This window comes from Electrophorus electricus, chromosome 14 (assembly GCF_013358815.1).
Source record: "Electrophorus electricus isolate fEleEle1 chromosome 14, fEleEle1.pri, whole genome shotgun sequence".
In the NCBI taxonomy this organism is placed as follows: domain Eukaryota; kingdom Metazoa; phylum Chordata; class Actinopteri; order Gymnotiformes; family Gymnotidae; genus Electrophorus; species Electrophorus electricus.
This window is the reverse complement of record NC_049548.1, coordinates 5,946,552-5,964,398: the sequence shown is the minus strand read 5'-3', so window position 1 is coordinate 5,964,398 and position 17,847 is coordinate 5,946,552. Positions and strand designations below refer to the sequence as shown.

The window sequence follows — 17,847 nt, the reverse complement described above, 5'->3', positions numbered from 1 at the left end:
ACCATGAAACTTTACACAAAATTCCTTAATGGGCTGATGAGCTATTCCGATAGTAATAGTTTTTGAAAATAGTGATATGACATTTTGAACTCACAGCTTTGAGGACTACACCAGAGGAATGAGGAAATTGGGAGCCATGTGAGAATGAATCAGCTCCACAGGAAAAAACAAAACAAAACTCTCTCTCTCTAAAAGCAAGGCAAGCTCTACCTCCTTCACGATAAGGCAGTGTAACTATTTAATAAACAGAAACAATATTTTATATTTGACAAACATGTACAGAATAGGGTTATCTACCCCAACGACCTTACCTGAAGCTGAAGGTTATGGCCAAGCTAAATATGCTGCAGTGGAAACCCTTAGGACACTGTTGCCATAACATGGTAACTCCACCCCTGTGTGAGAAAGAGGGCTCCCGCAGTCGAGTGACAGTTCCTGCTTGGATTTACTGTTCAAAACACTATGGACCTCCGGTCCTGCTCACATGCAAGAAATTCAGCAGGATTCAATGAGCCACAAAAATAATCAACCAGACATGACAATTTTTTAAAGTTTGTTTGTTTGCTGTTTGGTTTGGTTATTATGGTGATACATGCTTCCATTTAAAATGGAATTTTCTCATAAGGAAAAAAAGCATATTGTAATTTATAACAACTGAGCTATTTATGATAATAGCCTGAAAAGAATCACATTTTTTCTAGACAAGGAATGGAAAACAGCAATTTGTCACTTTAAGTGAGATGAGAGTTGAGCCAAACTGCCGTTTTCAATAAGAATTTGTGACCTGTTATTGACTCATATGAACCATTGCATTGAGTTTGTGATGTATGAGCTTGCTGTGCCTTTTCATTTTGCATTAGGACTCATAAATCCATACCATGACTTTTAAAAGAGTGAAAACTATGTCAACAGTTCAAGGTGGAAAACATAAAAATTTAAACTGATAACAAAATGACAGATTCAAAAACAATTTATGTAAAAAAAAAAAGACGTCTGAAGTCCAAGACAATGGTTCAGTGCACTGTATGGTTAGTCTAGAGATAGTTGTATGGATGATAACATCCTTTTGTTCCTCATTAATGCATTGTGCCAGGGCATTAGCAATTAGTTAAATGTTCTCTTCAAATATCAGAAATGTGAATTCTATGGAGGTCAACTTGGAAAGCCAAAAAGAATTTCTGTTTGCCATGTAACTCTATATTCAAGTCAGTGCAATGAATACTCATTTTACAAAGTGCTATAAATAGGAGTTCACTATAGTGGAAGAAAGCTCACCAAGCTATATCTAGTGATTAAATACACTGAAGACTTGAGATGGACCAAGACAGAGTTTTTGTAATCGCAGCGACCTTTTTAAATGAACGAATCATATGGCTACTTTTTGTTACTACCTGTTTATATGCTATTCAAGTGAATTCTTTTTAAATCAAAACTCTATATGCTTGACTAGATTGTCCTGTCTGTGCGTCAATCTTACACGCCTTCTTTATTTCCAGTGTGCCTTGGACTGGGAAAAATGAAAAAATGGAAGAAAAAAAAAATTCCCAGAAGTTCCTTCTAATAATCCTCATCATGCATTGCACATAGACAAAACAGTACAGGTGTTAAAACGAGAAAAGAAACAGAAGCCACCAATCTAACATGAGATTTACTTTGAACGCCTTGCCTGGCTGAAATCAAGGTATATTGGTTCACCATCTCATTACATGAAGCCCTAAATGGTACACCATGTTTGTTTGCATAACAGTCAATCAGATCACAAGCCAACTCACCTTAACAAAGACACTATTTCTTTAGGTAAACCGAATTGCGATATCAGTAGAGAAGGCAAAATCACTACTGTCTGACATCATTGTCAAGCATCTCAACACTGACATCTATGCACTTTATTCTGACAATAAACTTGGAACAGAACCATGCTATGACTAGACACATGAAGAATGGAGATCACAAGCATGGAGATCAAATGACTTTTCTTAATGTAAGGGACCAAAATATGGATCCCACAAATTTGACATGTTAAACTGTGGTCTGATACTGAGTGAAAGAAACACCAGATTATCATAAAGATCTGAATGATGTGAGCAAAAGACATATTTGCCCAATGCTCTCTCAAATCCACAGGTGCTTAAGGTAAAAATAAATTCCCATTTGGAAAGCATAACAATAGCATGAAAGTTTTGAAACCCAATGGAAGTGTATTAATATGATGCAAGTAAACTGTAACCAACACACTTAAAAATGAATTTAAACCTATTTTCTCATAGCCCATGTAACAGTAACTCTCCCTACCATTGGTCATACACTACCATCATCACTAGCAAAATGAAAGTTGAATATGCCTTGTCTGCAGTAAATGACACCATACAATTTTTATAAGGTAGCCACCATATAGCACTAATTGCAGGATGAGGCTAATTACCATAGGATCATGCCTAATTATATGACATGTTATTTATCAGTTGCAGAGAGTGGGCCTTCTTTTCCACTATATTCTTGAGTCCAGGAACAAATGACTGTAATTCAGCCATGAATTACAGTGGAAAATTTCACTTGTGCACGGTGCATGGTACTAAAGAAATGAATACCCTTGGTATATGTCTAACAACAACAACAGTCATAGTGATGCACAAAGGGAATACAGTCAAATGCAAAAAATAATGTAACCTGTGAATTAGATTTCAGAAAGGCTGTTAACATCTATCCACTGAGATGGTGAATAAGAAATTATGGTCATAACGTGCAAAACAAGTGTACAACATCCTAAATCTGTTTCTGAAATCTTTAATAATTCTGCATTCCCTAAAATCAAAAGAATGCCTTCCTGTGATATGAACCATACCTGTCAGACAAAACAGCATATAGGGATGTGTATAGGGAAAATTCATTTTTAGCCCTAAAGCCCAGGGAAAACTTCTCGACAAGGGCAATAGAAAGTTGGAAAGTGTCGATAAAATAACAGTCCTCGTACCCTCAATTCTTTGCAGACTCCCCCTTCTGTGCTTAAGACTCCTCCTTGAAACCACAGATGCGCGCTGACGATTAAACCTGAATTTAAGTGACTTTAGTTCTGAGGAGCTCGTCGCTCATCAGCGATCAGATTTCAAGCTGTTTAGCTCGGACCTTGTTCGATTGAACGTTATCTCACGACGACATCGCGCGTTAACGAAAAGTGATTGACATTATCCCCATAAGCTCTGCGCGCGCATCTTAACACAAGGCTGTTAGGTCCGGTTTTTACGCACGGTGCTTTTGGCTTGATTTGGTGAACTCAGCCGGGGAAAAAACTGATTCATGAGAAGATAGAGCGTTCATTTTCATCTTCTGTGAGGGACCTGGCTTTTTTTCATAACCCAAGGACTGAGTCTTTGGTTCAGGTAAGAAGGGGTGTGCCCAGAGCTTTTGGAAGGTAGCAAAGAATTACAGAATTATTGCGGTTGCTGTGATCATAGTTTTAATGTAGGCCTATTCCTCACAAAGCAGATTTGATTTTGTGAACTAGATGTTTAGAAATTAAATTGTAACACAACTCGATGAGATTATTCCTCAAATATATATAATCATATATGGAGAACGTTCTGGAATAGTGAAGCTGTGATCTTTCAAAGAAAATCTAACCCTATTTTGCGTTATTTGTAACCAGTGAAACCTACAAGTTCAACAAGTTTTATGTGCTTTTAGGAATTATGATTCTTCGGGGATGCCACCTAGGGCTAGCCCTTTTATTTTTGTGCGCCTTCGCCATCGAGCCAGGTGATTTTTTTTCCCCACTTAGCTTTACAATGTACTCAAATTGCTACATATATGGTCTGTAACGTATGTATTAATTTTGTGAATACGTTTTGTAGATGAACAGGTGGAAGACGTGACAGTTTTCGACCTGTTTGAAGCCAGCGGAATCACGCGTAGAACCATCGGTGCGAAACTTTTCAAGGGCCTGGACACCGATTCCCCGGCCTACCGTTTCTTGCGCTTTGATCACCTCCCAGCTATTACTTCTAAGACCTTACAGCAGCTACTACTGCAGATTCAGAATAATGAAGGGTTCATTTTGACGGCGACCCTGCGTCAGGACCGCACATCTCGCGGCACCATTCTGTCCCTCGAAGGTCCCGGAGAGCGGAGGCAGTTTGAGATCGTTTCCGATGGACGGACGAACACGCTGGATTTGGTTTATTGGTGGGCTGACGGCTCGCGCAATGTCATCTCATTTGAGGACGTAGACCTTTCAGATTCGCAATGGAAAAACGTAACGCTTCACGTGCACGGAGAAACAGCCACCTTGTATGTAGGATGCGGACTGATTGACAGCTTCATTCTCGATGAGCCTTTCTATGAGTATTTGAGCGCACCTGGCGGACGTATGTTCGTTGCCAAAGGATCCACCCGCGAAACTCATTTTAGGGTGAGGGCATTGCGTCGCTGATTCTGTTTAGTCGTATGCAGTAGCGCAACAAGAGACTCCGATTTTTACAAATCCTACGACTGAATTCACGACAAACTGACTGTACTGAATAGGCATTGGTAGCAAGTACTAACTCGTTACTTGTCAAGGCCACTCAGGCATTCATGAAGGAGTATCGGCAGACTGAGATCAGAACTTGCATTTTCAGAATATGTTAAAGTCGCAAAGGCCAGAAATATGGTGCCAGTCTACTGACACTAGCAATGTCTCCACACTGTAGCATTGTACGGTGGACTGTATGGTGAACATAGCTGTCTCTATGTTTCCCTCAGGGCTTGCTGCAGAATGTGCAGTTTATTTTTGACACCCTTCTCGAGGACGTGTTGGAGAGCCGGGGTTGTGAGCTGGAAAACCCAGGTGGGGTTTAAGGCTTGTGAACTCTTTTTTTATATGTTTACACTCTCCCACAACATGAAGTCTATTCTGTGATCCCCAAAAAATATCAAGGAAAATGGCAGCTGAGTTGAATCTTTGAAGTGCTTTTCACAATAACAGGACAACATATTTCAGCTTCTAATTCAGTCCTTGAAGGCAACAGCACTACACGATTAATCTTTAACTGTCAGGTTTGTCTCACCAAAAATGATCAAGCATTGAAATGAATTAGCAGAGGCAAATCTGTTACACTAGTGCAGAGGAGCTACAGGATTAGAACTGAGGAGTGTGATGAGAACCAGGTTATTCACCATCAAGCAGTGATATCTTTGAAATAATGTTTTTGTAATTTGAACAGTGTTGATTTCATATCACAGTATATGAGCAGTGTGTTGGGCATAATTACCCAGCATTTACAAAGAGGCTGATTAATGTCCAACTCAGATTAGTATCTGCAATAGGCCAGAAGGCCACTGGAGAGCCAGGATTGAGACATCCACACCCAGACTTGCACACCCACATGTACAAACACATACATGCACACCCAACCAAATACAAGCGGAGACACACACACACACACACACACACACACACACACACACACACAGAGAGAGACACACACACACACACACACACACACACACACACACACACACATACACACACAGAGGAGAGGTAAGAAAGGAGAAACAGCCAATAGGGATTTGAATTAATTCAGCAGATACAGGCCTGAAGAGAGAAAAAAAACTGTTGGCTTAAGAAACTGCAGTCCAGTCCAACAAGCTCTCATGATTTAGGGACCTTTTGGTGTCTAGTATATAACTAGTGGATATGAGAGAGAACTCAAGGGTTCAGTAGTGTACATTTGCTATGTGTTGTAGCTCACCCGGTACACCAAGGTGCTATCAACCCTGAGGTCATAGGTTCATTTCTTAGACAATGTGCATACTGTCATACTGATAAATGTATGTTGTTCTGGATAAGGGTATCTGGTAAAGGCTATAAGTGTAATATATATTCTTTTCATAGGCACTTCACCTATTGGGCAGTTATTCTGTAGTTTCATACTTGCATTGTGTTTGTTACTATTCAAAAGACCCAAACATCACAGCTTAGTGGAGATAGGCTTTCATACTGCACATACATTTATACATTTATCGTTGTCACATGTGGGGCATTCAGAGGTTAGAAATAAAGAGTTAGAAGAGAGAAAACAGACTACAAAAAACAGAAAAACAACTATCCACATAGATGTTCATTTACAGATGCATGCCTGTTGAATGAAATTGCACAGCAGAATAAAAAGTTCCAGAGTGCTGCGCTTAATTTATAAGTGACACACACCTACAGTATACTTTGTGGTACTATGGGGAGCATATTTCTAGTGGTTTGTAGTAGGTGGGCTTCTTCAAAAAGCTGCCATGCCTGTGCTTCAATAGACATCATGTTCTTTTTGAAGTTCTCAAAATAACTTCAGAAATGTTCCCTTCAAAGAAGACTGGCAAACACTGCGCTGTCACAGACTTTGTGGTCACACACGTGTGATGTTACTGCAGCCCTGGGAACTGGGGCCTCCTTTGAATAATATTTAAATCCTGTGCACAATGAGGCTCTGCCGCTGTACCCACATTAGCCCACAGCCATGTATGTTCTTTCCAATAGCATAGGCAGCACGTTAGCATGCCACCCTATCCCCACAGCCATTAGGACAGGAGCTGAGTATGGCTTCCCGTGGCCTCCCATGGCTCCAGCTTCCTGCTCCTCACACTCATTCCTGCCCCACCTATATGTATGACATTTCCAGAACTTCTTTGCTGTTGTATGCGATGTGTGCCTAAACTTTAGCAAGGGCTATTCAAAGATTGACTGATCATAAGTGAATGATAGAGGATAACAGGACACAGGATTAGCTAACTTTGAAGGTAATTCCAAGTTTATAGGTATTCACATTACTGACTTTCTCCCAGACATCTGAGAGCTTGCTTAAAAAAACCTGCTACACCAGGCCACTAACACTGGAGGTCCAGACATTGTGCACAAATGATTGTGTTACAACACCTTTTGTTCCCTTAACACTTTGCTCCTTTACTTCCTCTCTGTGGGCAGAGGAGGTAAACACAGTGAGCGAGAGTGCTGAACAGCTGGATGTGACCTCTTCGATTGCCACTAATGTGATTGGTCTGAATACGGATGCCCCTGCGACCAGCTCCACAGAGATGATGTGCGAGCGCTCCTGCGAGGAGCTTGCCAACCTCTTCCAGGAGCTCAAGGGCCTCCGTGTGGTTGTCAGTAACCTCATTGATGGCTTGCAGAAAGTGGTGAGGCACTTTTACCAATTCTGTGAGCAATCTTTTATCAATTCTGTTTGTTTAAAACAGAGTAATTAGGCTAGGATTGATGGCTACCCACATAGGAACATTTCCAAATCTCAGTAAAAATTGATTTATGCACATTCTGAGTCATGTGGAAATTTATGTCTAGTTGAGGGCAGTGTGCTGCCATAAGCGTATCCCTGGATATTTAGGAGTATGTGCAAACCCATGGATGTGGGTCCACGTGACTCATCCAGATTGCCGAGAAGCCTCACACATTTGGTGCTGGTTACAGACTGAGGAGAACACTGCCATGCGGGAGGCCCTCAATAAGATGCAGGACCCAGTGGAGCAGAGTATGTGCTGGCAGGATGGGCGAATGTTTGAAAACCAGGAGGACTGGATTGTGGACAGCTGTACACAATGCACATGCCAGGGGGGTAAAGTGGTCTGTCGGCAGATCACCTGTCCTCCAGTGGCCTGTGCCAATCCATCCTTCATCGATGGAGAATGCTGTCCAGTTTGTCTTCGTGAGTGCCCTTACGTTACATGACAGTACATTTAAAACGTTTAAGTCGGCATAACCCAAAGAATAGTCCCAAGAAAGCACAAGGAAAAATAATGATTTTCCTTGCATAATTACATTTCTATGGCCACAGCAATGGACAGTGAAGACGGCTGGTCCCCATGGTCCGAGTGGACCCAGTGTACGGTCACCTGTGGCAGTGGCACTCAGCAACGAGGCCGTTCATGTGACGACACCAGCAACACGTGCTCTGGGCCCTCCATCCAGACTCGCAGGTGCAGCCTGGGAAAATGTGACCGCAGAGGTATGGAAAACCTTTTTCCGTCTGTAAAAATTCTCTTTGTGGCAAGCGCGAGTGAAAACCTTGAGGACCCGCATGTTTAGTTCGTCAGGATGGAGGCTGGAGTCTGTGGTCTCCATGGTCCTCCTGCTCTGTGACTTGTGGAGAAGGGGTGATCACACGCATCCGTCATTGCAATGCCCCCATTCCTCAGCGAGGAGGCAAAGACTGTGAAGGTGAAGGAAGAGAGACACAGAGCTGCCTGGCCGAGCCCTGCCCAAGTGAGTATGGTATCCCAAAGATGCCAAATTTAACAAGCTCAGCCACAAACATGCTCATTCCAAACCCATTTATCCACTCCATGCTGTCCAAAGCTGAGCCAAAAGAAAGAGAGAGTGATGTAATTCTTTCCAGAGCTCTTATAATCATTAGAACTGGGAGGATACATGCCTATGACGGGCAACCCTTACCACAAGGGATTATGGGTAAGACACACCCACAAAATGAGATTGTCTTGAACATCATGAGGTATCTGTGCACTTTTGGAATCATTGTATGGTTTCTGCACTCAGGATTATTGAGTAGTTATTATATGGCCAAACTCTTTATGGGTATTTCTGGAAAGAGATCCAATGTGAGGCAAAGCTGTGGGTATAGTCACCTGCTGACGAGACATTTATATGCTATTTACACATTAATGGAGTATGTGTAGACAACCAGGCTATATATGAATATATATATAGATAGACCTCTTATGTGATGCAGTTTATGACTATTATGTAAGGACTACACTTAAAAATAATACATTTGATATTGACTTTCACTTGTGTTCAAGATATTAATCAAAACTTAAATATTACTTTGCATTCTCTTATTTTATAGGGTTTTATAATATCAATTCCACATACAGAACAAAGAGAACATAAAACTAAATAGCAAAGAAGGCAAATACAAGATGTAACCAAATAACAAACAGATGGCCTTTCAAATTAAATGTGCACGCCAGCAGCCTGAGATGAACCAAAATTATTTCATCAAATGAGCACTCGAGTGGTGCAACTGGCTATGAGGTCTGCATCCTATCGCTGGGTCTGAGTGCAGGTGATTCCAGATAGCCATCCTTGAGCAGAAGCCAGCAGAGTGCAGCTGAATCTGTTCTCTTGGTGGGGAGGGTGACTGAGATCCTGTCCACATTGATCCAAGGCACGCTGGCTAATTTTTGGTGTCTGCTCTCTTCCAATTACAACATTTTCGTGGCTCCTCTACCAGAGGCCTTGGAGTTTGAGAGTCCTGCATAGTATCTTAGTTGTTCCCTGGACTTCATTCAGCCCTTGGTATTTTTCAAGCTTTTCGTGTTCCTTGTTCCTGATCACTTGGGATTTATCACTTGGGATCTATCACTATGGCCCTCTTCTGCTCTTTGTCTATCACTACTATGTCCGGTTGGTTATCCATTACCATTTTGTTAGTCTGGATCTGGTGCTCCCATAGATTATTAGCCTAGTCATTCTCCACCAAATTCGGGGGTGTGTCCCACTGTGACCTCGGAACTTCCAGCCCATACTCGGCACAGATGTTTCTGTGTACTATGCGAGCTTATGACATTCTATGTGTGCCCTGCCCGCTAGCATTTTGCATCTCGCTGTGCTAGATTGTCTCAGGGGCATCTTTTCACAGCCTGTTTGGTGCCTTAGATCCCAGCACTCCATTGACCTTGTATTCAGAGCTTGTTCCTGTGCTGCCATGATTAGTGTCTCTGTGCTTTCTTTCATTCCAGCTTTTTCCAGCCATTGGTAGGATTTCTCTATATCAGCCACTTCCACTATTTGACAGTGGAACATCTTGTACAGGGGTTTATCCTCCAATGATAGTTCTTGCTACTCCTCATTCCCATCCTCTCCGGGTTTCTGCTCTCTGAGGTGCTCATTAAGCACTTCATCACTTGGGGCCATCATCCTGGTGTACTCCTGGCTTTGGTTGTTTCATCCTGGATAGAGGCTCTGACACTCACTAGCCCTCATGTTTCACTGCCACTGAGAGTACACTTTGGATGGTTCATGGAAGAACATCCTGGTTATTCTCCTGGCTCCTACTCCTCATGTGTATCTCTTCAGGTGGGCAGCCAGAACTGATAATCTTTGCTTGCCAGTCTCCAAGGCCTCAGGTATGGACAGGTTGTTGTAATTCTCAGGTACCTTGCAAGATACTGCTCCTTGCAAGATACTGCTCCTTGATGGTTATCTTGTAGCCAATCATTTCAAGTTTCAATGTTGCTGTAGCAAATCTCAGCTTGTTGGTCTCAGTGATGGTCACAGTAGTGAATGTATATAGTGCTGCATTCGCATCTTCCAGCAGCCTTTCAGGTATTTCACTTGGTCTTGGTAGTCTGTCCCTCTTAGCCACAATCTTCAATCTCAGGTCAGCAGCTCTAGTATTGAGCTTGGTGCATAGACTCTTTGGCTATTTGTTCCAAATTTCAGGTGATGATGATGATGTCTCCCTTCTGACTTGTCGTCCTGGCTCCCCCTTGCTGTAGCATTTGTGTTATACCTCGTCAATCTCCAGTTGTAATGGCAGTTGTCACTTGTGGATGTTGGAAGGCTGAGCTACTACTTGTTTCAGTGTTAGTCTAGATTTTGGGTTTCAAAGTATCCATAGTTCACATTATCCTGTTGGAAGTATCCACATTATCCTGCTGGAAGTTGCCATCAGAAGATAGGTACAATTTGGTCATAAAGGGTTGGACATGGCCAGCAACAATACTCACATAGGCTGTGGCATTTAAATGACGCTCAGTTGGTATTAAGGTGCCCAAAGTCTGCCAAGAAAATATCCCACATACCATTTCCACCTCCACCAGCCTGCACCGTTGATACAAGGCAGGATGGATCCATGTTTTCATGTTGTTCACACCAAATTCTGACACTATTATCTCAGTCACAGCAGAAATTGAGACTTAACAGACCAGGCAACATTTTTCCACTCATCTATTTCCAATCATAAACAATCACCTATTGTCCAATTTTGTGAACATGTGCGAACTGTAGCCTCAGTTGCCTGTTGTTAGCTGACAGGAGTGGCATCTGGTATGATCTACTGCTGCTGTAGACCATTGGCTTCAAGGTTTGATGTGTCATTCATAGATGCTCTTCTGCATACCTAGGTTGGAACAAGTGGATACCTGAGTTACTGTTTGCTTTTTATAAGCTTGAACCAGTCTGGACATTCTCCTCTGACCTCAACAATGCAGAGAACCGCTGCTCTTTGGACCATTCTCTGTAAACCTTAGAGATGTGTGTGGAAATCCCAGTAGATCAGTAGTTTAAATACTCTGACCAGCTCATCTAGCACCAACAACCATGCCACATTCACAGTCACTTAAATCAGTTTGAACCTCAGCAGGTCATCTTGACCAGGTCTACATGCCTGCTGCCATGTAATTGTGTGTGTGTGTGTGTGTGTGTGTGTGTGTGTGTAAGAGAGAGAGAGGAGAGATATTCAAATTTGGAATGAAGTACACAAGTTTTCCCGGGAAACATATACGGGCTATATCTATCCATCTATTTGTCTGTCTGTTTGTCTGAATGTAGCTCTTACGTATGTGGACTATGTGTCCATACAGTTGATGGTGGCTGGGGCCCATGGTCACCCTGGGCAACCTGCTCAGCAACATGTGGTGGTGGTCTGAAGAGTCGAGTGAGAGAGTGTAACAGCCCCACTCCACTGCACGGGGGCAGGAAATGTCTGGGCGATGCTACTGACAACGAGGTCTGCAACAAACTGGAGTGCCCCATCAGTAAGCGTCTATGAGCCCCTGTCTCAGTTTTATTACTGTTTCCATTTCCCATGGCCCCCTGTAAGGTTTGCACTCTTTTTGCTCTTGAAGCGTAAACACACGTAATGAAATACATAGAAGCTTTTGAACCTCTCACTTAGAAAGTGCTTGTTTTGAGCGAGTGCACTGAGTGGACCTGTGTCGGGCTGTTCTGGCAGACGGCTGTCTCTCCAACCCGTGCTTTGCTGGTGTGGAGTGCAGTAGCGATGCTGATGGCTCCTGGGAATGTGGACCCTGTCCGGCAGGCTACCGTGGCAATGGAATCTCTTGTAAAGATGTGAATGAGGTAAAGAATTTGACAGAAGTCTAATTAGATTCAGGACTGCAGCGCATGTAAGTGCTGCTTCACATTCATGTGCACTCTCCTTTCCTGCACCTATTCCCTCTCTCACCCTCCCTGACGCATGCGGCCATTTGCAGTGTGATATGGTGTCAGATGTGTGTCATAAAGTGGGGGGCCTCCATCAGTGTGTGAATACGGATCCAGGATTCCATTGCCTCCCCTGCCCCCCACGCTACAGAGGTACTCAGCCGTACGGCATGGGGGTAGAATCAGCAAAAAGCAACAAACAGGTTAGTGTGACAGCCCTCAGCTCACAGGATGCCGCGTTCTCACAAAAGCTACCATAGCACCTAAGGCTTGCATTGCACTTTAGGGAAAATGGTTTTTGATGTCTCTTTTTGATCTCCTTTTTGAATAGGTGTGTGAACCTTATAACCCATGTAAGGACAACACCCACAGCTGCCATAAGAATGCTGAGTGTATCTTCCTTAGCCATGTCACAGAGCCCATGTACAAGTGTGAGTGCCGTACTGGCTACGCCGGCGATGGCATTATCTGTGGAGAGGACTTTGATCTGGATGGATGGCCCAATCAGGACTTGGTGTGTGGAGCCAATGCCACCTACCACTGCAAAAAGGTATCACATTACCAATGTTTACCAAGTGAACATAGTCCACACTCTCAGGGAACTATGCCCTAGTGTACTGACAAGATCTACTCAGAGTTCATGTAAAGTGGAGAAGGTGCTTTTGGTTTTATTAATCTGTATGGACAAACACTGAAATTCACTGGGCCCATACCATCATGCATTAGAGACTAAAACACGGACATAACATTAACAGGACTGAAGCAATATACTATCCCCTTAATGCAAACTAAAATGCAAAATTGCAAAGTTTTTTGGAATGGAAATATTTTATGCGGATTGCAAACCCTGTGTGTCTTTACAGTGAAGGTTTACACAAGGGAGAATGACAGCATACAGAGAGCTCACAAAATCACTCTCCATGCTTGATGCATAATTTGTGCATTATGTAATATTGCACCCTAGAGAGAAATCAAGATCACATTTTGCATGACGTTATGTAAAAATCAGGTTAAGGCATATAGCAGATTTGCGTGAAAAGCAAGGAAACAGCGAAAAAAAAAAAAGACAATAAAAATTCCTGCTTAGTTACCTTAGATAACACTTTAAACACAAAACAGCAATGGTTTGATGAACAAAAAGTAGGTTTGAATAATAGAACTAAAACGTTTTCAGGGCTAGTTTCCCAAACATGGATTAACCTTAAGTGAATTAAGAATTGGACTACATTTCTATTTTAGCAGTGATTCACCACTGGAAATTCTTTAAGTTTAGTCACAGGCTAAATCTGTGTCCAGGAAACTGACTTATCAACTTGGTAATAACAAAAGAACTCCTATTTTTAGGACAACTGCCCTACCCTTCCTAACTCTGGTCAAGAAGACTTTGACAACGATGGACAGGGAGATGCCTGTGATAAAGATGATGACAACGATGAGATCATGGATGAAAGGGTGAGAATTTATCTCCATTTGTCACTAAAAGTTCCAAGAAAAAATAAAGCAACCCCATTCTATTTGCAATCTGTATAGACTAATTAACTCAGTACAAAACATCTTCCTCTTCTCTCAGGACAACTGTCCGCTGATGTACAACCCTCGGCAGTATGACTATGATAAGGACACAGTGGGTGATCGATGTGACAACTGCCCATATGAGCACAATCCCGCACAGACTGACACAGATAACAACGGGGAAGGAGATGCTTGTTCCATTGATATAGATGGAGATGGTACGAAACATGATCCACACCAAAAGTGTGACTTCTCATCGTATTTCAAATTCACAGATGATGCTGACTAATTTCTTTTTACTGTTTTCATTTTCAGAGATTCTGAATGAGAAAGACAACTGTCCCCTTGTGTATAACACTGATCAAAAAGACACAGATTTGGATGGGGTTGGGGACCAGTGCGATAACTGTCCACTGATACACAACCCACAACAGGTCAGGATGGACACTGGCCTTATTTAGGAGTAGTTGTCACACTACGCTAACTCTGTCTAAGAAACCCTTCTATTTTCATTCTAATTCTAGGGCACTTTCTTTCTTTTTTTTGCAGACTGATATAGATAATGATCTCATTGGAGACCAGTGCGATAATAACCAGGACATAGATGAGGATGGTCATCAGAATAACATGGATAACTGTCCCTACATTCCAAATGCCAACCAAGCAGACCATGACAACGATAGCAAAGGGGACGCCTGCGATCATGATGATGACAATGATGGAATTCCTGATGATCGGGACAACTGCAGACTGGTGCCTAACACAGATCAGCTGGACTTAGATGGTGAGGGGAAAAGACACAGCTATTCCCTCACTCTGGCTGGTCATGTGACACCTACATTGTATTTTTGAGTGACACCTTTTGTTTCAGTTTTAGAGTACTCTGTGATAACATGGCAGGTAATGCGTTTAAACCCCTATGGGGCAAATTAGCGCAAGGAGAAAGTGTTCATCTGTTTATGCTATACCACAAAAAAAGGATTGTCAGGTTTATGAGAGTTTAGCAGCATTGTCTCTGGCATGCTACTGTGTCTTGCAGCTGACAGAAATTTGGCCAGTGTTGTGGCCTGTCGGAAAGCTGGAGCTATGATGAGGTTATGAGAGTAGTAGGGTCGCCAGGGGCAACATGTCTGATTGGTGATGTGTGGAGCCAAGTCCTGCACATCAGCAGGGAGCTACTGAGTTAGACACATTTCTTCTGGAATGTTCCTTTGTGCGCTCCACACCTGTTTATCTCAGTGTATAATCTTGCAGTTGCGTGACTTTGTGGGGTGCAAATCTAATTTATGTTGATCTTTTTATGCCTCCTATGAAGGTGATCCAAGGAGCTGTCTCATACTGGAAAATTAAATTAAAGTGCAGGAAAGTTAAGAGGAGCGATATGAGGCACATACATTCTTTTGAGGCACATAAATGTGCGGCACATAAATGCACCAAAAAATGCAAATGGATGGTACCTCAAGCTATATTTTGTATATCTGAAATTGGCCTGCTACATTTTATGAGATAAAAGTTGTATTCCAGATTTAATAAACATTAATTACAGTAGTCTAACAGTGGAAAACCAGAGGCTAGTATAATGTTGTATAACATGACGTTAGATTTAGCTTTCTTATGTAAAACATTCTTATTTATAATGGTATGAAAATAGTCTTGGCAGAAAAGTCTGTTCATTTCAGTTGTCATCACACTTTTAGTTACTTGTCAGCCCAAAAAGATTCTCTTGGCTGCCTAGCATAAGTTTAAATCTTTGGAAACTGACTTTTCCATTGTAGTGAAAGAAAAGTGCTTCTTGGTTAACTAAGGCTGCGTTAATGCCAACTCTAGATCAAATAACTGACTGCAGTTATTATCATATATATATTCTGAGAAGGAATGTTGAAAAAGTGGATCTTTCTTCGTCAATGTTTTCAATTTTTCTTTTTCTCTTGACAATCCACAGTCTATTGTGCATTTAATATTGGTTGTACATAAAATGTGTGCCCTTATTCAGAATTTCTTCTTAATTTGCAGTTGATATTGTGATTAGATCATCATAAAATGGCAGAAAAGCTGGTCATCCGTTGCAATGACTGCCTTTCATGCTTTTTACTTTTTTAAGGCGACGGTCGTGGGGATGCCTGCAAAGACGACTTTGACAATGACAACATTCCCGACCTCTTTGATGCATGCCCAGAGAACAATGCCATCACAGTCACAGACTTCAGGAAATTTCAGATGGTCCATCTGGATCCTAAAGGGACCATTCAAATTGACCCTAACTGGGTTGTCCGAAACCAGGGCAGGGAGCTGGTCCAGACGGCTAACTCCGACCCTGGCATTGCAGTCGGTGAGCAAACCACGTCACACGGCCAATGTGCATTTGCTTTGTACTGCTACACGTTTATTCAGTTTTTCTGCTGATTCACAATGACAGGCTATGATGAGTTCAGTGCGGTGGACTTCAGTGGAACCTTCTATGTGAACACGGACCGGGATGATGATTATGCCGGCTTTGTGTTCGGCTATCAGTCCAGCCGTCGCTTTTACGTAGTGATGTGGAAACAGATAACGCAGACTTATTGGGAGGAGAAGCCTTCGAAGGCCTTTGGAATTTCTGGGGTGTCACTCAAAGTGGTGAACTCCAGCACGGGCACTGGAGAGAATCTGCGCAATGCTCTCTGGCACACAGGCAACACCAAAGGCCAGGTGGGCTACTAAAGACACAACTCTGCATGCTTTAGTCTCTACTACAGCATGCCTAAGTAGACCATGAAGGTCTTAAGAATCAGCTGATGAACTGGATCTCTGCAGGAGAACTGCTATAAACAGTATAGGGCTGTTACCCTTTAGAACTATGACAGCGCCATTTGAAAGTGGTGCAAGTCATTACAGATGGTTTTATTTTAGACATTAAACAGAGATCAGTCACTGGCGACTGAAACCACAGGTTTGAAACATGTGGGATTAAAAGACATATTACTTGTTTTCTGTGTGTGTTGTCACTCAGGTCCGAACACTTTGGCATGATCCAAAGAACATCGGCTGGAAGGACTACACTGCTTACCGCTGGCACCTCATTCATAGGCCCAAGACTGGATTCATCAGGTACGGATTCACAGTGCATGGTCGTCCCCCGCTGTCCTCAAACAAGGAGCTTTTACAGTTAGCAACAATAGACCTTCTGCTCAGAAGACATTTGAAAAACACTGGTAAAATGATCGAAAATCTAATTATCTAAATGTAGAAATATTGTTATTATTGACCTACTTTCTGTGTCTTATTCAGAGCCACATACACAGCTACGAAGCCAAATGTATCCTATAAACATAATACAACATTCTTTTCTTTTTAGTTAGGTAAACAGGAAGCAGGGTTTCTAAAAAAAATGTTTTAACATTTCCTTCAGGGTGGTTGTGTATGAGGGGAAGCAGATCATGGCAGACTCTGGACCTATTTATGACAAGACATTTGCTGGCGGTAGACTAGGGTTGTTTGTCTTCTCTCAGGAACTCGTCTTCTTCTCTGACCTTAAATATGAATGCAGAGGTGAGACCCTATGATGAATGATCATTGTTACAGTTACAGACATACACTGAGTTCTTTGTTTCATTACTTTATTCATATGGCATTTTCTTCTTGCAGACAACTGATTTTGATGTGGAAGCATCATCTACCATTGATCTAAACCTAAACATCAACTTCAGAACTAGACTGGTGTTTTCTAAATGTAATTCTGACAAAAGAACATTAAGCATAGTCTTCTGAGGAGCTGTCTAGGTACTTTTCACTTTAATGGAATGCACAGATTCACAGACTTTGAGTGGTCCTGACAGTGGAGCTGACTTTGAGGTGACTTTGACACTCAAAATAAGAGGTTAGGAGATCTTATTTCTTCAACTGCCCTCTCTGCTTTGTTGCACAAATATTCTTAATACTAAATTGAGTCCTGTCTTCTTGAATATAAACCTGAGGGTTTGAATATTAGCATTTTTGTCATGTAGTCATGTAGTCTTTCATGTGTTATATTAGTCAGTTTAAAAAGTAGTTTCAATACAGGTGGTAACTGGGGAAGATGTACGATATTTAGAATAATACTATTTCTACTGTAACTTATTTGTCTTGTTTTTGTGCAATTTCATGAATTAACAATTTGTTTTGCTTTTGCCAATGATGTAAATACTTATTTATTT

General features: G+C 42.0%; 1 protein-coding gene across 1 annotated transcript; it reads left to right on the top strand.

Moving 5' to 3' along the window:
- The first annotated feature begins 3,079 nt into the window (after positions 1-3,079).
- thbs2b (thrombospondin 2b) lies at positions 3,080-17,847 on the top strand. The gene is made up of 21 exons (XM_027010449.2): positions 3,080-3,377; positions 3,682-3,753; positions 3,849-4,405; positions 4,738-4,822; positions 6,947-7,158; positions 7,448-7,682; positions 7,812-7,982; positions 8,063-8,239; positions 11,581-11,754; positions 11,952-12,079; positions 12,214-12,366; positions 12,495-12,713; positions 13,508-13,615; positions 13,734-13,893; positions 13,991-14,109; positions 14,225-14,459; positions 15,777-16,004; positions 16,092-16,363; positions 16,665-16,762; positions 17,064-17,203; positions 17,300-17,847. Exons 2-21 carry the CDS (start codon positions 3,687-3,689, stop codon positions 17,305-17,307), a joined length of 3,546 nt encoding a protein of 1,181 aa, XP_026866250.1. The 5' UTR covers positions 3,080-3,377; positions 3,682-3,686; the 3' UTR covers positions 17,308-17,847.